The sequence below is a fragment of the Anastrepha ludens genome, chromosome 2 (genome assembly GCF_028408465.1).
Source record: "Anastrepha ludens isolate Willacy chromosome 2, idAnaLude1.1, whole genome shotgun sequence".
Lineage (NCBI taxonomy): Eukaryota > Metazoa > Arthropoda > Insecta > Diptera > Tephritidae > Anastrepha > Anastrepha ludens.
Genome location: NC_071498.1, coordinates 49,187,036 through 49,209,048, shown reverse-complemented (window position 1 = coordinate 49,209,048; position 22,013 = coordinate 49,187,036). Strand labels below are relative to the sequence as shown.

Here is a 22,013-nt window from a genome sequence, read left to right as displayed (position 1 = left end):
TTGTTTTCCTCCTCATTTCGCAAGAGCGCTGCCACTCTAATATATTCTCTATTCTGTACATATTCTACGAGGACAGATATTAATGCTGCTAGTGCTACGTGATAAATAAATAACTGACATTAGAAATGATTTTAGTAACCCAAATAAAACATCTACACTCTTATTATGATATTTAATTTTATTTACAACCTAAACCGTACGGAATTCAACAATAAAATGCACGCATGTAAGTTGTAGTTGGTTTTACACCAGAGTGTGGCATCATTTGCCCGCAAACAGCTGTTCATTCTTGTCATAAACCCAAATGAAAATGTGCGTAGTTTTTCTCCTTACAAAACAGCGCGAATAAATATTATTAACTGCGATAAATGTGTGGATATATTTAAACAAATACGCAAACAGATTGTAAGATGTAACCTTTGCCATAGCAAAGTGGTGTTTTCAAAGTGCCTGTGCAGTGTGAAAATAGTGGATAAACAGTGAGCAACTGAGCATCTTTAAATAGGATTTTTTTAAGTAAAAGGCTGTTTAATGTAGAAAAGCATTCTATATTTATAAAGTGTTATTGTTTAATCATTGTTTAATTGTTAAAATGGATACACCAAAACTGCAGCCAATAACAAATAAATTAAAACATAACACCGGCAATGCAAATAGTTCGCTGGCGATTGATAGTGCTGCCGGCACCGGTTATGGAGGTAACGTGCGTTTCAACAACAACAACGGCGGTGGGAATGGTCCGAATGGCAATGGAAATGATGTACCAAATCATCAGTCTATGTCTGGCGAGTGAGTAGTAATGTTTTTATTATTGAAGTATTAATTCTTCAGTTGTTAAACTTTAGTAGCAGTTTAATGTCGGCTGTTAGGACCATGCCATTCTATGCAAATTATAATTAAAAGGTTAAACAAATCACGCACAGAAAACGAATGCCACATCGCCAGTTTAAGCTTGGTAAAAGTACGATCTCTTATGCATTAATTACCAATAAATCCACAAAATGAATCCGTTCAATATGGCAGATTACCTACAACATTGATAATCAGCTGACAGTACTGTTTTGAAAGGTTCTTCTTCATACAAATTATTTTGGTGGAATATTGTGTTTTTGCTTCGTTTAATTATTACTAACGATAGCTAATGTTAGAAATAAAGGGTTTTCTAATTATTTTGATATTCAAAGAAAACTGATATTTTTTAATATAAATGATCGGATGTTAATTTTATTATAAAGAGGAAGATATGCCGGTAATAGTGGAAAATAACATCAGGCAAATGACCACCACGTCCACGCTTAGAAGACAATATCCTTTTCATGAAATTTTCCATAGCCGAATTGCAAAGTGGCTGCCCTATGTCCTCGATAGCCTCACGAATTCCATCTTTGAGATCTTGAATAGACCCTCGACTGTTGATGTAGACCTTCTCTTTCACGTGGCTCCAAAAAAAAAAGGAACAAGGTGTTAAATCACAAGATCTCGGTGGCCAATTGTGATCACCTCTTCGAGAGATAACACGGTCGTTGCTTGTGTGGCACGTAGCGCCGTCTTGTTGAAAATAAACGCTGTCCAGATCAATACCATCCAATTCCGGCCATAAAAAATCGTTAATCATCTCTCGATAGCGCAATCCATTCACCTGTAACACCTGTTATTGGAAAACCCTTGAGCTAATTTAATTGCGTAATTTGCTGCTTATAATGAACAGTTGGAGGAAATCCTTAAACTACTTATTATGGCAGCAATACGCATTCGAAATTCGATATTGCATTTTATAATCCGTAATAAGAGACACACGCTTTTTTTCTGTTATATGAATACATAGTTAATAATACGTAGCCATTACTTTATTAGAATTATGTTTACAAAGCTGTTTTTTTTTGCCGGCATCTATTTTATTTAGTTTTTACTTTGACGTTTTTCTTTACATTTCTTGTATGTCAAAAAGTATGGATAGTATCTAGGATTATTTTATAATCTCAGATTTTCGGAGAGAAATTTTGTATGAAAAATCTCGCTTTTTAATAACGGATTGGGAGTTATGCACGAAGAAGTAGATCATCTACTTATGGTATATGTGAACAAATAAGACGTTTTCATCACAGAGCAACAAATACTATTTTGTTGTTGGGTTTGTTTTCTACCAATGGCACAACAATGATGATAGAACACAAGATTAAGCCTTCCCATGTAACGTAACGTCGATACACCAAATAAACAAAAGCAAACAAACAATCTAGCAACCGCCGTTAGTGTCGTTTCATACCAACAGCTCGGATGTCGCAAAATGTCGCCGAAATGGCCAGTTACGTCAAATCATGCGCAAGTTTTACTCTCTTCGAAAAATACTAAACACTGACGAAGACAATGAGAGAATTATGAATGTATAAGTAAAAAAGTGTGAATATATTTCTATTATCTCCACAAAATTGCCCCGTGTAAACTCCAAGTAATACCGCAGCATTAAATATGCTCTGAAATCATTTTTTTTATAATTTACTTCAAATAACTTCATATGTCACTGCTATCAATTACACGGTGCTACAAATTAATAAAAAATCGAAAGAACTCTTCAAATGATATAGTGCACGTTTTAGGTCAAGACAAAACTGTGTTTAGAAAATTCAAAACACCCTCAATTTTTTTTATTTATTGTTAAAAAACCGATTTATGGTGTTTTTGATGAAGTAAAAATACATAACTAACCCATTTTTCAACCGATTTTTTATTTCAATATGGTCTTGGGGAGTGTGTTAAGAATGTATATAATTCTAAGATTGAACGATTGACGTTCAAAAGAAATTTTTAATAACAAGCTCTGATTTGTGCAATTTTTCCACGTTTTTTTTTAATGTGGTGCAATTTCTTGGGCACTATTCGCCAACGGACACCACAAATATATACATATTTTTAAACTCCAATAAAATGTGCTCGAAATAAGCTAATTTTCATCTTCATACATTGAAAACTTTAAAAGTTACGAATTTTTTTTTAAGGTTTTTTTCCACATTTTTAAAAATCCAGCTGAACCGACACTGCGAGAGAGTACCGCATGACCGATGGTGCTTTACTGCTCATTGTGGCTAATTTTGAAATACAGGAATAAGTTTACATAACTATGAACACATCTAACATATCAAAACTCATTATACCCAAGCTTACCTAATCCAAACTGACCAACGGAAGCTTGCATGACACAGCAGAACCGTTTGCAATTTGCTGGTAAGCATGTGCAATTTAATGAGTGTGAAAAATCATCACTCTTGAATGATCAAGACCTATTAAAACTTAGCATAAGTGCATCTAACCTAACCTTACCTAAGTGTATTAAGTAAACGTAAATCAGAATTTTCTAACAGTATTTATGTTCAAATTAGCCACTCTTGTATTACATGGAAAAAACTCAGCTCAGGTTGCGTTAGATTCGTTCAGGTTAATAAACTTTGGTAAGGTTGATTTTAGTTACGAATTTTCTGTAAGGTTATGTTATTTTGTGTTATGCTAGGTAAAGATACGTTACGTTTATTTGTAGATGTTTTGAATCGAGTACACATAGAAAAACAGTGCAATCGGTTCAATTGTGTTACGTAGGGTTCTATTTAGTGAAGTGACATTAGGATAAGTTATTCAAGGTTACTTGGGGTTTGGCATTGCAAACTAATCAAAACGACTTCCTTTTGCAATGCAGAAATGCAGCACAATGGGTTCGATTGTCTCACATTGTGTACGGTTGGATTGATTTCGATAACATTAGGTTAGGTGAGATTTAGTTAGGTAATACTACGTCCGGGTAAGTCAGAAAACTGCAGAAGAAAGTCAGCAAATTGCGTTACTTTTTGCATTATTATTATTATAACTTTTTTTTTTTTGACGTTATGATATTCTTCTACGATCTCTGTTCAACTCAAGAATGTTCTTATTTTATTTTATTTCTACAAAAACGTTCTTTTGGAAAATTTCTTATCAATTTTGATGAAATAATGCTTGCTAGATTCGGAATAAGTAAATATACTTAATTATACATGTATTTTGCGAATAATAACGGAGAACCGCATTAAATTTGCAAATATGAAAGTAGTGAACAAAACTTTCAGTTTACTGATTTTTTCGTTTTACAAATTAAATGCTTTTTACATTCGGAATAGATACAGCTATAAGACTTTCTACTAATAAATAAACCTTTCCTTTCAATATTATCGACAACATCTCGTTAAACTCGCAAAAATTGGAAAAATTGACTACAATTTAAGTTTTGTGTTGATAAATCAGTGGTTATTTTTGCTTAGCGGGAAAAATAGAAGACATACATCAGAAGGAGTAACATTTACCTCAAGAAAACTGTTTCAAGATTGGGAATCGGATAAAATGCAGACGAGCTACGAATTTTTAAGTGTCGGAAAACACCCAAAATCGGGGTTTTAACGATAAATAAAAAATTGGAGGGTCTTAAAAAATTTTGGAACACGGTTCCACGTCGTTCTCGGCTAGATCTATAGGGCTCATCATGTCACTTCAAAAGTTCTGATTCACTGTAGCACCGTGTTATTGGAAAACTAGCCGAACAAACCTGCAATTTTACATGTTCTCTAAAATGTCAAGCTTTGCTTACGTTTTACTTTCTTGTCGGCTACAGAATACAAGCAACAACAAAATGTATGCCACTGACAAATTTGATATTTCTAGATGTTTCAACAATAAAATACACAGCATAGTTGTTTTTGCTCTACCTCGGCTCCTTTTAGATGTGCCTTTGAATGCGCTATTTATGGATACAGGTAAAGTTTGGAAAGATTTTCACCTAACATAGCAGATTTTCAGCGTCATCACGTTAAGCGACTGAATGCGTGCAAAATATTAATATAATGAGAGGCCATCAACACCGGCTAAAAGATGCTACCTACTCAACAGCTATCTGCACCACTAAAAGGTTACAGAGTAACAGCGAATTGAGTGCATACACTTTGCATTAAAGCATACATACATACATACATTCATATGTATGAACACTAAACGCAGGACTAATTTTACGGCAGACAAGAAAAAAAAAAACAATAACAAAGACTTTTTCCCCTTTTGCCCTATCTCGTGTGGGTGCTCGGTGTCATCATAACAGCATAACTTGTCATATTAAAAGCATAAATGTGCCTTCTTATTTCTCCCATCATCTCTTTTGATTTTTCTATTTTTTACTCTCCTTGCCTACAAGTCGCTTGTGCCAGAAATTGCTACCTCAACAATTTTTTTAAGTGGCTGTTGAGATTTTCTCTGCCCATTCGCTACACATTGTTTGCCTTTTCGAAGCTATTTTGTGCATTTTTTTCTTTGCTAAATTTTACAGCGCATAAAATATTGCCAGAATATTTGTTTTTATGCGCTCATAAGTAGGCAAGTGGTCGTTGCTGGAGAAGGTTGGGTGAATTTTTTTTGTATATGTATGTGCCCACATATGTTGCCCATCGCACCTAACGCTAGTCAAATCGATGCATTTTTCGTTATGATCTGCACTGCCGCTATTGCTTTTCAATGTAGCAGCAGCTGTTGTTGAGGAGGAATTATACTATATTGAAAATGGCGAAAACGTGTCGATTTGTTTTCAAACCAAATGATTTGTAATAGTCAGCATAGCGTATGTGTAAGGATATTAACTGCTGCTTGCCTCCAGTTTGCAAATATGTTGGTGTTGTATAAATGTTGCAAAAAATTTATATGTAAAAGGCATTGTAACGTCAACCCTCATGCCTTGTCTTCAAACCTAACTAATTCAACAACTTCCATGCGAGACATTTGGCTGCAGGCAACTTAATTCATCTTGCTAACACAACAAGCCTCAAAATTCTCGCATTGTTTGCGATTAAGACAAAACCACAATTAACTGAGAGCGTAAAAAAAATTTTGAGTAGTAGAAATGAAAAAATGATAGGAGTAACAAGGAAACATGTCAAGCTCTGTTGTTTGTCTAAGTCTGAAGTGGCAATTTTTTTCTTTTTTTTTTTTTGTGTTCCAGCAAACTAACGGATTGCAAGCATCTTGACCGCAGGATAAATGTCTAAAGCCACTCTACTACTTGAAATCGTCGTAGTTGTTGTATGAGTAGTTGAATTCAATTTTCCAGCAAATGAGCGCAAAGCTGCTGGGGAAATGGTTCAAATTTTAGTTTGTAGATGTTAAGCACGATGAGTTGTTGTAGACACATTCTTTTTATGCTTGCATACCTCACGTGAGTGGTAATATTTTTCATTTTCCTATTGCATTTTTTCACTTTTACACAGTGTGTCGACAATTGATTGGAATTCGAAGTCACAAGCACAAGAAAAAAATGCTCACCCCCGCAATCATGCAAATCTCAAAGTTTGTGGTTCATCAGCCGTGGACTAAACTCAAACTCAGCTCCCGGAAGACTATGTTCATCATTGCATTCTTTCAACGCTGGACTTGTCGAAAGCTGCCACACTTGCTAGCTGGCCTTCAACATGTATAAATGTCCTTTTGCAACTTAATGCAATGGTGTGATGATGAAGACGCCTTGGTGTTTTTTTCACACATTCCATCATTACAAAGTTTACTTACCCATTTTCTATACTCCATACGATTTCTCACGGCAGTTGAAATAATTTTAACAGGCGACTTGTGGGAATTCAATTTACACGCCTGGTTTTTTTCGTGCACATATCTCTCTCCACTTCGCCGTTTCACAAGTTCAGTGAGTCCAGACCTTTCTCGATAATTGCTAAAACAATTTCAATGCATATCAAATTTTTATGTTTTTTTTTTTTATTTTTTAGCTGGATTTTTCGTAACAAATAGAGTAACATTTTTTCCACATAACAAAAGGTAATATATTAAAATTCCTGAGTGCTCTACATACCCACACTTAACTAAATAACAAAAAAAAAAAATTAAAAAATGCAAACCCCTCGAATTAACGCAATTAATTTTGCATGCTGAAAAAATGGAAAAATTAGCGTCGCCACAGACCGGTCAACGCCGGTTCAAACAGGTCAACCCAAATCCAAAAAAACAAAAACCAAGTCTAAAGAAATTAATAATAAACAAATGACGCTGAACACGCGGGAAACTCGCTTTCATGCGAGCGGGCTAGAAAAATTCCTGAAAAATTGTACCCCAACGGCTGTTTTCGACATACTATACTCTCATATGCTTATACATAAATAGCATCCGAAGGTATCCTCGCACCTTGAAACGTTGATTGCGCGCATACCTGTTAAAGTTTGAAATAATTTCTAAGTTACTGGCAAAGAAGTGGTCACTCAAAAGGTCATTTCGTTTATTATTAGCTCATTTATTATGAGGCTCATTTTTTATTTTCCTTTTGTTTTCTTTTCCTGCAACCCACTGAGACTTGTGATTAAGTGTGCTGCTGCCTCCCATCATACCTTCATCCAATTTCATCTGCCTCTTGGCTTCCATTTGCACCTTTCGCACATATTTCAGGAAAATTTACGTACACTTACACTCACACACACCTTCGTTTAAGACATTTTTAAGTTAAAAGTCGTGCTTTAGTGTTGAAAATCGTCGCGCACGAGGGTTACTGCGCTTTTTGTCGAACACAAAATCCTGCAAAGCTTTTTTCCAGTGTCAATATATCCATGCTGATACTTATAAGTTAGCGCGGACGACCCTACAAAAATTTTTAAACCATTTTCACATTACCGAAAAACCTTTAAAACAAGAAAAGTGGTACCCTCGCTACCATTTTTCTATCCAGCCTTCCGATAGCGTACACCGACCTATAACTTCCCTAAATGCAGTGAATGTCCAAATAGTAAACCATGGCCTTACTAAAAAACGACCTTCTGCAAAATCGTGGCACCTGGAGCGCTGGTCTTGTCGAACTTTCTGTGCATGGCCACACAGCGCTACTAAATGGCATAGAGATCTGCTCACTTCTAAAGAGGCCAAAGTGGTAAGAAGTTAATTATATATACAATACATATATATAATTGGCGATTACACCCTTTTTCGGTATTTGCTCGAACTCCTCCACCTATTTGTGGTGTGCGTATTGATGTTGTTCTACAAATGGAGGGACCTACAGTTTCAAGCCGACTCCGAACGACAGATATTTTTTATAAGGAGATTTTTCATGGCGGAAGTTTGCCATTGCCTGCCGAGGGGCGACCGCTATTAGAAACAACTTTTTCTTCATTCTATAGGGTTGTTCAATACGACGCAATATTTTTTATTTTTCGCTTGTCATTTGTAAACTTCATTAGTATACATTTCATCATGGAACGCTACACACTTGAGCAACGATTGCAAATCGTGCAAATTTTTTATGAAAATAATCGTTCTGTTGCTGCTACTTTAAGAGCATAACGGCCATTTTACAGTCCATTTAACAAGCCGCCCCGTTTTTGGGGTTTTGTGAAGTCATTGGTCTACAGTAACAAGCCGGCGATGATTTGTGAGCTCAGAGCCAATATTGAATGCGAATTTCTGGAATTTCGGGCGATTTATGCAAAAGAGTGGTCGAAAATTGGGTTCAACGATTGGACTTCGTAAAACGTGCACGCGGTGGTCATGCAAAAGAAATCGAATTTCATACTTAAATGTATATGTTCAAACTCCATAATAAAAAAAAGATTAGTTAAAAAAGTCAAACCGTTTGGGTTTTATTCAAAAAAGTTCAAAATTTGAAGCGCTCTTACTGAAAAACCCTTTAGTGTTTCACGGAGATTCGAACCTACGTTCTCTCCGAATTCCGAATGGTAGTAACGCACCAACCCATTCGGCTACGGCAGCCGGGAAGTTAATTAATGAAGTAATATTTTGAGGCAAAAACTCTGAGCTTAAATAAATCAAACAAAAAATGCTACAAGTTGTGGTTTTTCGCAACCCTCAATGAATCATGAATGAGGATTCCTTGAACTTGTCTACCCAACAATTTCATCCGTATGTTTGAAAAGAAAAAAAATTCATGTACATTTTTCTTCTTCTCCCTACTCAATGTTAAAACGTCAAGCTGAAGTTTAGTCTAAAGATTTAGGACTCCTTTCGAATCGAAAATAACTGCGGATTATTGTGAACTAAAGAGCTTGCACCCTGCCTACGCGCAAACAATCCCTTTCACAACGCTAGTAAAGAGTTCATTCATGAAGACTAACTGGTAGCACTTAAGGCGACAAAAGATAGAAACATCGCAGGCAATAAACAAAGCGATCTATGTACCGATTTTAATTTTTACAGCGTCTATAAAGGCGTCGCCAACGGCAAAACCTAGCTTATTAGTCACTAGAACATCCAAGAAGAGTACTAGTTTTTCAAGCATAACCTTCATAGCGATTTCAATTTGAAAAGCAAAATATATTGTTATTAAATATATTATATTTATAAATAAATATACTACATACAAAAAAAATAACCCTTGGGCTGTTGGCTTAATTCTAGTTGGTTTCTTTGTGGCTCCATTTTACTATACCGAGTATTTCATTTACGTTATGACCGGTTCCAGCCCTAAGAGTTCGATTTCGATAGTTGAGATTGCACCTTGTGTAGTTGTTATGTCTGCGCGTGTTTCAATGGCATTCGTCATTAGTGGTCGAACGCTAGTTTTATAAAACCTTACTTTGCTTTTTGTGCTCATTACTTTGTTTCGCCATACGACGTCTCGTAAACAACCAGATATTCGAGCTGCTTTTTGGTATTGACTTCGAACTTCATCTATCAAGATTTTTGAAGATATGATCTTTGCTCCCTAGTAATTAATTTCCATAACTTGTTGAATACTTTGGTCATATGCATATTTACATCGTAATGGATGCCGCGATATAGTAAGCGATGGCTTCTTTGGTACGGAAAAAAACCAAAAGCATCGGGAAATTTAGGTATTCCGCGTCGGAGTGTTAATTAGGCGATGACGATCGTTGTCTATTCCTCAACATACTGCAAAATACGATGTAATGGCCTACAAGCGCTCCCGATAGGAACAGAATCCTAAGGGGGGCAGCTCCTCCAGCACTTTCTAATTTTTTTTCTTTAAAAATACATTTACAATCTAAACAATATCTTTTCAATGTTTTAAGCTTAATAGAAGTCTACAAAGTCGACAACTTGAATCGTGTTTTTCATGAAATACTTGTTTTCCTTTCCGCACTGTCAAATATAACTCAAAAAGTAATCGAGATATCAACTTAAAATTTTACAAGGATATTCTTTAACATATTGGCCTTGGAATGTATCTCAAATTTTATATTAATTATCCCTAAAATATTATTTTGATTGATGTTTATAAAAAACAAAATACATTTTTTTTCTTTTTCACTTCAAATTTTAATTTTTTTTTTTTGCGAAAAATAAGTATCTACCTGAGTGCAAAGCGAAATAACTTATTTTAATGAAAAAATTTTATATGGGTGATTTGAGTTGACTACAAGAGGCTGTACATTCCACGGTGCAAATTAAAAGAACCACGTTTGAGCAGCTATCGTGCCGCCATTTTTTTTTTCAAAAATTTTTTATTTGGCCGACATTTCATTCCATATGTAATTAAGCCATACCAGTATTATCATAATAAAGAGAAATTACGATAATTTGTGTATGTATTTTATTCAAAATCAACACCGGCCCTTGAAACTTAACCACCCTTTAGTTATTTAAGCATGAATATTAACATGTAATTTATTTTAAGATAGCAAAGACTCTCGGTTTTTCGTAAAAAAACGATTGAAAAACTCGTTGTCTAGAGAAGCTGCCCCTTAATAAAGGATTCAACTCAGAAGGGATCTCTATGACTTCACTGATGAAGGCACAAAATACGTCTCTTTCAAATTAAATTAAAACTATCGTAAGCGTAGTAAAGAAATTTAAAAATTCAAAAAAGAAAACACAAACCCGATAAATCAGTTGTAAAAAAAGATAATTCTAGCATTCTATCGGCATACGATGCCACTACTAAAATCACATCGACCGGACACCGCACTCTGAAAAAACTGGTTGTTTTGGTGGTTTATGCCCAACTATTCGATTAGCGTAGGTTTCAAATATTCTGTGATCAGTGTTCTCCTCTGCCGGCTTCACCCATTTTTGTCTCAGATTTCACTTCGGCTTCGGTTAAAGAAAGTCTTATTCTAGCAAAAACTGAAAGTCGACAGTGATGCAAAATTAATCACCCTATCGGAAGATTTACAATTTGTGTGACTATGAAGCGCATAAAGGCCAAAATAAAGATTTCCACCACTCAAATTCATTTTTTAATTCATTTAAAAATGTTATTAAAAACAAAATTATTAATTTTGCGCCACCGGCAGTTCGGTTATGGTGTTAGGATAATTCTCCCACATTGAGTAGAGCCTTACTTTAAATAGTGCCAGGAATAATGTCTATCAAAAGATTTCGAAAATTTTCTGGTTGCCAGAATCTTGAAACACTTGAATGGTCATCTTAATGTCCAGAACTCCATTCAGAAGCAACGGTTGGGTAGCGTACATGAGCTCTGGGGGTGAGTGCAGCTGATTTGGAAAGAAATACCATTAAAAACATGCCTAAATGGTGTGTTAGCAGCCACCTGCAACCCAGACTTCTTTCGGTTCCATCCGAAACAGCACATCTTGTAGGTCCACCTTTGTGTGATATCGATGACACCATGTGATGCCTTCATTCGATGCTGTGCCTGAGAATTAAGAAAATATTGTCATGTTACCAGGAATTTTTAAGGTTACTCAGGAATTTTTAAGCGTCTATGAAATAATGCACGAGCATTTTGTGTAAAAATATTTTTCGACGGCTGATCCGAACCAGTTTGAGGAACTCGGAAAATATTTATTCTAATTGGTATGTAGCAGAGGACACGAAACTTGCGACCAAGTTTTTGTGCTCGAGACCGGACAGCAAAATTAAGGCTCCTTAAAGTAAATGGAAATGTTACCGGAACGGCTTAGGTTTATATTTGGTCAAGGACAGTATCTTGGAAAATTCAAAGTTTCAAACAAGGGAATTCTATATGTTACAACAACTACAATAATTATTCACACCAACAAAGAACACACATTGTCTTAAATAACAGTTATCTTTTCATCGTGCCAGTATAGAAGTAGTAGCCCTCGTATAATATGGGTTTTGTGGGCATCTACACCCTGCCTCACAATCCTCATTCATAACTTTCAAAGTGTGAACGAAAATTAACACATAAATTTTCAGCCTCCTCCATCAGTGCATACTACCTTCCTACCCTCTCAGCGTGTGTCCTGCACACTTGCCCACTCTTTTTTCCCCCCCGGCACATTCGTAAGTAGCGGCCGTCCTTTACCCGGCGTCCAAGTTGTGTTTTTTAGCAAAAATTGTACTACCTGCGGCTGTTTAGATACTTTTGCCCACTTTCTTACTCTACCTGAGCTTTTACTGTCATTTCGCTCACCAACTTAAACAATTTTTTTTTTCCTTTTTTGGACTTTAGGTTTCGATGTTTCCGTTCGACTAGCTACTGTCAAAGTTTTTCAATAGCCTTTGTATGCGTGCTTCTATTTATTTTTGTTTATTTTTTGTACTTTTGTTTCTTCATTGAAGCCAATTGACGCCTTCACTACGTGATGTCCTTCGAGTTGTGGCCACTAACGCCACTACGGTTACTGATACTGACATTTTTATTATGTTTCATCGAATTGTATTGTTGATTGGATTCAACCATTCACCGCTAGCGTCTTCGCTTGCATATTCGCCTTAGCCACAAATAGTGGATATACAAATTAGCTTGGCAGAAGCATCTTCCATATACATATGTATGTATGTATGTATGTATTTAGCAACCACCCACAATGGCAGTGTGCTGCGCTGACGGAAAAATCATGTTTAATTTATTTTCGCAAACGTACTCGTTGCAAATTAAAAATAAACAAAACTTGTTTGCATCATTTCGTCTGCTGCCCTACCGCCATATTCACTGGCCACAAACTCACTTATACGCGTTTTAGCTCATAACTTCCCGCTAGCTACGAGCAACGTCTTGTCAGAACTGAGGCAAATTAATGAAAAATCGCGGATATCCTTTTTCTTTAATTATGATTTTAAATTAAAATATTCAAAACCAAATGCTATGCTGAAATTTGAATTTGAATTTGGATCCACAATCTGCAGCAAAGGCCAGACGCTATTTATCCACTATTCGTACAGGCCGTCGTTAAACAAATGCAGAAATAAAATCAACTTCCTTTCGAGTGTAACAATAAGATGCGCCGTTTCCTCGCTAAGAATAAGAAAAGAATGCGGAAATAAATAAACGTCGCGACTTTTTCCAAATTGAAATAAAAAAAAGCAAATATCCAAACAAACAGTGGTACATACAAATTTTCGTACACCTGCTCAGAGCACAATATTTAAGTTTTTTATTTAAAATTCAAATCCTCTAAATTGATGATATACAAATTATATAAATTTACAAATATAAATTTTTAATTTTAAAGCGGAAAAAAGTCAGCACACTATGTAAATATGTGCATAAAAATGCCACACACTCATAAGTAAGTCTAACAATTTTTGTTTTCATCGCTAAAATGTACTGCTTATTTATTATTACATTATAAACGATTAACTTTTGTTTTATCTAGTAGAAATTATTTAAATTAAAAAAAAAGTAAAAGTGTAGGTTGCTTATTGTTGTGTTAGATTTTATTTAGTTTTTAAGGCACATTAGAAATTTCAAAAAATTTCAAAATCTTTTTTTGTTTTACTCAAATGATGCCCTAATACTTTAAAAACGACATACTCAAAGTGTTAAGGTGGGTAAAATGTGGAAATACTTTTATTTTGAATTTTCCTGCAGACACTCTATGTCTTTTCGAAACTCCATTTTTCAAGCCAGCTGCGCGCACCTCGAGCAACTCTTGGCCAATGGAATTGAAATTTTAGCGTACCGCCATTGTCGCATTTAGCTTATAATTATTTATTTATTTATTCACTGTATTCATTGCATTACAAAGGGTGTTTCAAAAGGCGTACCTAGATGTTGTTTTAAAATAAAACACGTAAAAATTTAGATTTTTTCAAGTTTCGCCATTTTTATTCAAAATACGGATCTAACAATTATATTTGCAAAGTTACTATACATAATTTAAATGTACACTATGAGCTCGTCTACGGGTAAAATCCGCCAAACTGTCGATTCATGAATGCCTAATTGTTGAGAACGTCGAGATATCGATGTTGTTGTTGTTGTTGTTCGGCAACACTTTGCGCTACAGCAGGAAAACGTTCAGTTTTTGGTCTGTTAATTCTTTTTCTATCCTTGACAGAACCAGTTTCTTGAAATTTTTTCATCAACTTTTAAATTGTCGACTCATTCGGATCAAAAAAATCACAAATATCGATGTTGTTGTTGTTGTTGTTCGACAACACTTTACGCTACAACAGGAAAACGTTCAGTTTTTGATCTGTCAATTCTGTTTCTATCTTTGACAGTACCAGTTTTTTCAAATTTTTTCATCAACTTTTGAATTGTCGACTCATTCGCATCAAAAAAATTACAAATTTCGCGATATGTTGTTTTTAAACATCGACCATTTTTATAATAAATTTAAATAATTTTCACGCGTTGTTCTATCGTGTGAAATTGTACATCTGTCTACTTGACAAATTTCAAAGTTAACATAAAAAAGTTAAGGCGTCACTTTTGAAAGACCCTTTATTATAATCACTATATTTACTTTTATCATTATATTCACATTGTGTGTTGAAGGACGAATGCCTTTTTTTATTATTATTGTATTATTATTTTGCGGGAATTCAGCACTGCCACCTGAAATACCTATTGTGGCGCCTTTATGTATTCAGAGTATTTCTCTGAGTCCAACTTCCGCAATAAATTTTAGTATTTGTCCTATTTTATTGAGTTTTATTTTCTCGTCTGGTAAAATATGTTTACCCAGGTGTTTGTGCCACTTATGCGTCAGAGCTGACCATAAAGCGAGCCCATATTTTACGGTTTCATCTTTCGCTTTATAGAACCTGCATGCTCCATTTGAGTATATTCTGAGACTATTAAAATAATAATATTTCAATCTACAACGCCCTGCTAGAATTCCTGTGATGATTCTAAAATTATTCTTATATTATTCCATACAATCTTTAAATCGGTTTAGGTTAAAGCCGCCTATCATTGACTTATATTGCGATAAACCCGAAGGAACGTCCCAAATATGTTCTTCTTTGCCTTTCCTCTGCTTCGTGAATAAGAGAAGATAAACTATCCTTTTTTAGGTCACAATAGCTCTGTACCTATAAAGGAAGAGGTCGCCCCTTTCCTTGCTAGTTTATATGCCATTTCGTTTCCAATTGTAATTGCTATGTGCCCTGGAACCCCTAGGATTCCCATACCTATAAATTTTTTTATGTATTAAATATACATATTTTTTGTCGGACTATTCTTTTTTTTTTTTGAATTCGTGCAGTTTTTAGAAATCTATAGGTATATCGGTATAAAATTCTTCGCTTTTCCATTTTGTTTTCTAATGTAAATAAAAAACAAAATTTTTTATTGGTGAATGATAATATTTTGACAAATGAGGAAATTCGGCCAAGCGCCCTTCCAAAAAACCGGCTTAGAAAAAAGGTTTTAAAACCCAATAGGGCTTCGCGGCTGCACAGCACTAGTTCCATTTTCCTTTATATTACCTTGAGAAAGAATAATTTGTTAGGTTTATGAAAAACATTAAAAAATACGCATTTTTCGTCACTATACTAGCCTGACCGCCTGAGTGAAGTATTGGAAGAATTTACAAAAAACAAAAAGCTTGCTTTTCTCTTTTCTGTTGTCAGACCGAGGCAGTGTCTCAGACAGGTATCATCAGCAAATACCATCTTTAGTGATAGCCAGAGCTCTGGACTCGCCCATGTCGTCGCCGATCACTGAACGAAACAGGTAAACAGAACATATTCCAACCCCATCTTGGGTCTCAGGCATAGGAGTATAGAAAGAAACGATTTATGTCTAAGAAAGGTGGATAATCCACTGCCGCTGGTGCTCTAATAGAGGATTGCCTAATTCTTCTAAGAGCCGTAAGCATTATTATATGTATTGAGTGTTTTTAAGAGCTTGAGACTTTAAATGAATAGATATCCGGCATATGACCGCGGCGGCTACGAGTTACATGGCCCATTCGATCACTCCAACTTTTAACTACTTTTTCAAATAAATCTGGCTGTTTGGCGTTAATGGTAGCTTGAATATTACGATAAATCGATTGTTAAACGTGCTGTGTGGCAAGCTGCACCGTGTTTTTGGAACCAAAAGTAGTCGATGTTTAGCTGATTAAATTTTGAAAACAATAATTCAGTCAGCATAGCTCGATAGCACTATCCATTCACCCCAACGAAAGAAATAAGAACTGATGTGCCACCAGTGCTCGTATGAACTTCACAAACAATTTTTTTTTTTTTTTTTTTTTTTTCAAAGTAAATTTCCACGCTGTCTTGCACTGTGCAAGAGCAGTAGGTGGCAAGATCTGCAAACGCCATTTTTATGCGACCTAAATCAGGCGGCGGATCAATTAAAAATGCCTAAAGAGACTCACTAAGGGCACTAATTCGTTGAGCAAAATATTAACGAATCTAGCTGTGGTATCCGGATGGGCCTTCATATTTGATCAAAGTAAGCCGTTGCTACCAATTACAAAATATTTTTTAAATTAATTTATTTTATATGAATTTAAAGCGCCAAGTTAATGCCTACGAATTACTCAGAGCAAGTAATCACTGGGGGTATGCAGAGTTTTCTATTCCACTGTACATATGTAACTGTCGGTCCGCTGCAATTTACTGTCAGCGCATAACTCATACTCAAAGTTTAAAGGACTTCTTGCCTACTTCGTACCTCAACAGCAGCAGCAAGCAAATAAAGAAATATTCAAGACGACAGCAGGAAGACACCATTTTGAATAACAAAATTATCAGCTGCGCAAACTTTCACCTTCAATCGAGAAAAATATGAAAAAATAAAAGATTTGCACCCCTCAGTAATACTAGAAAAAACAAAGGCAGCATAAAACTTATCCTTAAGCCAGTATGTATGCACAGCACAGGAAAAAAATTCGGTTTATGCCCACAAAGAGCGCGCAAAAAACGCATATCTACCTTCTTCAGTTTTAGCTCGCGTTAGTTGACGCTTCTAAATTCATTTGGGACGGCATTATTAACACTTGACTAAATATGCATTTCTTGTGTCAACTCGCTGAAGTTGAAGAAAAACAACAAAAGGGGCATCAAGTTTTGCAGAATTTATTGGTTTTGGCAACAAAGTTGCTGAGAATGGTAAACTTGCGGTCAGAGATCGTAGTATGGGAGTTATACTACTTATAAATGTAGTGGTAATCTGGTTGAGCCCAAATTTTACACTCTTAAATGCTGCAGTTTTTATTAATTTTTTAGTAAGTGCAGGGTGTTACAGTGCCTTAAAGGCAAAATTAAAATGTGATCAAAAAGAACGAAAGAAAAGGAAAGCATTAACATTTTCAAATTTAAATACATACACCCGTTGAAAAATCCACGCCAATCTCATTGCTTAGCATCTTTTGCTTTAAAATTTGTTACCGATAAGGAAAAGTTTTATTAATTTCAGACTTTGTTAGGCTACATATACCAGAGTTCACAATAATAGCTGCGCGACATGTTGTAAGTTTTGACTAATTATTTTTTATTTAATTTTTTTAATTTTTTGTAAAAATATAGTTCGTACTACAATAAAAACCACATAACTCATAGTTTCAAGTTTTGTACAAAATTTTAAAAAATTCAACAAATTCTCATTAGAATTTCAAACTCTTATTGCCCCATCTCCATGCTTTACTAGTGGGGAGACATACTTGGAACCGAATGCTGCTACTTTGAGCCCACACACATCCTTCCTTCCTACCATCTGGTCCCACACTATTTATCTTTGTTTCATCCCTAATAAATCATATCGACATTAACTCTGAGTGAATGAGATATGCTCTCGAGAAAATTCTCTTCGACGATGCATCAAGAAGCTCTTTCCAATAAGACCATCTCGTTACAAGAGTCTGCCTTTATCAAAACGGGGATGCAGTAACTATTGGTTTCTTGCGGGATAGGCTGGCGTGAATTTCAATCCCTGCCTCATCCTCGAAGTGCACCAGCTCTTTACGTTACAGGTTTCTCAAAATGAAAGGACTTTACAAAAATTGCTAGTTTTTCGGGCATTTTCACTTTGCACAGTTTTATTAGTTTCTACAGTTTAATACTTCGAAAAATATTTCAGAGCATTACAAACCATCCTTTTTTCAGACCTTTAGTTGTATTGAAATTGCACTGTAAGGCAATACTTTACATAGAGCGGGCGTGTAATAATTTTTTTTCGGACATTACTAGACAGCGATCGAACTTTGGCTTTTCGGTTTAACATTTTTGGGTAAAGTCATTTTGTCAAATGAACTCCCTTTTAGCGAGTGCCTTTGGCTCCAGGAGGGGAATATTTAGCATGTAAGAGTTCGCTTCTGATTAAAAGCAAGCAAAATTTCGCTAGATATTTTTTAATATTTAATTTTACAAGAAAACATATGCAATAATTCATTTACATGCTTGTAGTTAAAGAAATATTAAGCACAAGATAATAGATAATTTGGATAAATGTTGCTTTATTTTATATAATAATTGGGTGAGTTAAGTTTACAAATATATGTTGGGCAACAACGTGAAGTTGGAGCAGGATTTTCGGAATTGTCAGCTTCAACTCCATATAGGTGCGCTCTATGTAAAGCCTAATATTACTGGTCTAATAAAGACTCAACTCTGTGGTAATTTCCTCCAAAAAAATTGGTATTATAGGCGCAGTAGCCACATGTTTCTCTTATTTCATCTACGTTTTCTTGTTGTACTTTTCGAATTTGACTCCCGCAACCTACTTTCCATCTTCTGTTAATTTGTGAATCTTCAAATCAACCGTCTCTGCTTCAATACTCCCATGTAACGATTCTCGCCTGAACTTTCTTCAGATGAGTCGGATTTTATTTGGCGTATTCGTTTTAGTTATTATTCTTATTAGAAGGCCATTACGCACTGCGACCAGAGCTGATCTATTGTGAAAGGCCTATTTTGTAACCCTAGAGTTTTAGGCTTTTTAAAAATTTTAGCACAATTTTGGGTTTGTTGTTCCAAAGATTGCATGGAGATACTACGATACCACCAAGGTGATGAAGCTCTGTCTGCCCAACGCAGGACATTCACAAAGCACATGTTCTGAGCTTTCTATGTCCATTTCGCTAAAGCGGCAGACATTGGCCTCAGATAGATGATCCCTCAGGCTGCAGTGACCTTTAAGATATCCTGTTAAAAGACGCAAATCTACTCTGTTTAGTGAGAGAAGTTTGTCAGATATTCCTTTGTTGGGACTTAGGAATAGTTTGGCTTGACGCTGACCGGCACAGTTTAGCCAGTGTGCGGCAAGTTTTCTTTCTTCCCATTTTCTAAGGAATTCATTAATGTGTCCTTTTGTGAGTCCACAGAAAGGCTCAGGACCAGTAAGTTGCATATTTGCTCCTTGTTTTGCAAGGTCATCCGCCATTTCATTTCCCTCATGTCCTTCATGTCCCGGAATCCAGCATATTGTTACTATGTTGAGGTTCCCTAACGTGTTTAGAAGGTTTAGGCAATCATTTACCAATTTGGAGGTGATAGTTGTTGATAGAAGGGCTTTTAGAGCCGCTTGGCTATCTGAAAGTATGTAGATGTGAGTACCTCTCATTTTCCTTCTAAGGCATTCTCTCAGACATATTTCAATGGCATGTATTTCTGCCTGGAATATTGTTGGGTAGGATCCCATCGGAATTGATTTTTTGAATTTGGGCCCATTGATTCCTGCCCCTGTTCCACCATTTTCCAATTTGGACCCATCAGTAAACCATAGCTGGGAGCCAGGTTTGAAAGTAATAGAGGTAGTTCTCCAGTCTGTTCGTTCATTAATTATAACTTGGAAGTTCTTGAAGAGTATTGGTTTGGGTGATAGTATATCATCCCCATGAAGAATGGGACTATGTAGGAAGTCTTCCAAGATCTTTAAATGTCCTTTCATATCCCCACTTTTAAGTTCAGATATACCTTTTAATCTTAAGGCACTCGAGCGAGCTTCCCTTTCAATTAGAATTGGAAGCGGTGGTATGTTCAGGAGCACACCCAATGCATCCGTGGGACATGTTTTCATAGCCCCTGTAATACCAACACATATCAGGCGATGCAGTTTGTTTAATTCGTTTGGTGCCTTTCTTTGCTTGACCTTTGGCCACCATGCTAAGGATGCATAAGTGACTATGGGTTTCACAACTGTGGTGAATGTCCAGAAGGTCATTCTAGGGTTTAGTCCCCATGTCTTACCAAAAAGCCTTGTGCAGGCAAAGAATGCCCTTGTGGCTTTTGAAGTAACTCTCTCAATATGGGAATTCCAAGATAGTTCGCTTCTGTCGAGAGTTGAAGTGTTGTTCCATTAAGGGTCGGAAATTTGAGATTTATGTTCCTTCTCCTAGTAAACGGTACAAGTGTTGTTTTGGATGGGTTAATGGAGAGCCGTGCAAACGTCCGGGCATGTACTTTGTGTGGAAAGAAAAGCGTGACACCTCAGCAAAAAAAAATATCAAAAATTAATGGTATTTTTAAGTCGCTTGCGACCTGCACTTAATTATACTCAAATTCAATAGGCTATAAAACTGAACACGCAGAAAAATTCTAAAAATTCTGATTAAAAAACTTGAAAAAAAATTTACAAAATTTGAATCTTTGCATTATATGGATTTTGTGACCCATTCAGATAATAATTAGGGATCAGTTTTGTACATCAACTTTGTTACTCTGACATTATATTCACAAATATTTTTTTCTGATTTTTTTTATCGATTTTATCCTCTTCCTAGCTATTTCATATTTTATGGAAAAAAAAGTATTTAAAAAAAAAATCGAAAACTCGTATACAACAGCGCAGAATAAAGCTGGTGACTGCAATATTATATAATTGAAAATTATTAAACACCTTCTTGTATAACAAATTGATTACACTAGTCTACACGAAAAAAGTTCTTCGTTAAACTATTTTTAGACTAATTTGGGGACGTTGAACACGGAAATGAGTTAAATTATTATTAATATTTTTTAAACCCCAGAAAAGCGAATAAATTGGTAACTGATATTGTTATTTTTTTATGGGAATAGTACTTTTCGAGTTACGTGTGTTTGATAGGCATCAGTTCAATATCGCATCATTTTGTACCGAAAATGTGAAGCACAATGAATTTTTTCTTCAATGTATTTTGATATTCTTTATCTATAAATATACAAAACTGCCTTACTTTTTAATTTTTTTTGCTTAAATTTGGTTTTTTAATGTTGAGTCAATTGGGCATTTTTTCCAGTAGCTGATGCGTGTGATACTTTCTAGCTTTTTCGAATTTTTTGTATTTTTATTTTTTATTTTTTTTTCAGTTTAAAAACTTTGTAAGAAATATAATTAAACATTTAAAATAAAAGAGAATTTTATTACGAAAATTTCAAGCCTAGGAGCACCCAAATTGGATAGACAATAAATAGTCTAAAAACACTTTTTTAACGAGATACTAATTTTTAAGAAAATATTTGTATGCTATGTTTTTTTTAATTGCATTGAATTTCCTCCAATTTAATATGAATAAAAAAAAAATGAAACTGCTAAAAAAAATAATTTGCCATTAGGATTTTACGTTTTATATTGCTCACACAAAACAGAAAAATTGCAAAAAATATTCGGTGTGACTATTCGGATTCAATATCCTACTCAGACTGAAACCACCAAATAATCGTAAAGTACTTGAGTAGATTTCATCTGCCTGAGCGCTCAAAGGCATGCGCACCAGAACATTTGAAGCGAATTTCATTCATAATAATTTGGCGCGTTGTAATTTTACGCTCTTTGGCACCGAATGCGCTCTCTGATGCCAACTCGTGTCATTTTACGAAACGTGTAAAGCACGTGCTGCCGCACAATTCGATTACAATAACAAAGTTACACTTACTTTAGGTTTTAATTG

The 22,013-nt window shown here is 35.3% G+C and overlaps 1 protein-coding gene across 1 annotated transcript in view; it reads left to right on the top strand.

The window, feature by feature from the left end:
* The first annotated feature begins 281 nt into the window (after window positions 1–281).
* Window positions 282–22,013, top strand: part of LOC128870675 (serine-rich adhesin for platelets) — an 85,952-nt gene continuing 64,220 nt past the window's right edge. Inside the window, exon 1 of the mRNA XM_054113273.1 lies at window positions 282–789. Within this exon, the coding sequence (XP_053969248.1) occupies window positions 593–789 (197 nt within the window). The 5' untranslated portion in view covers window positions 282–592. The remainder of the gene's footprint in view (window positions 790–22,013) is intronic.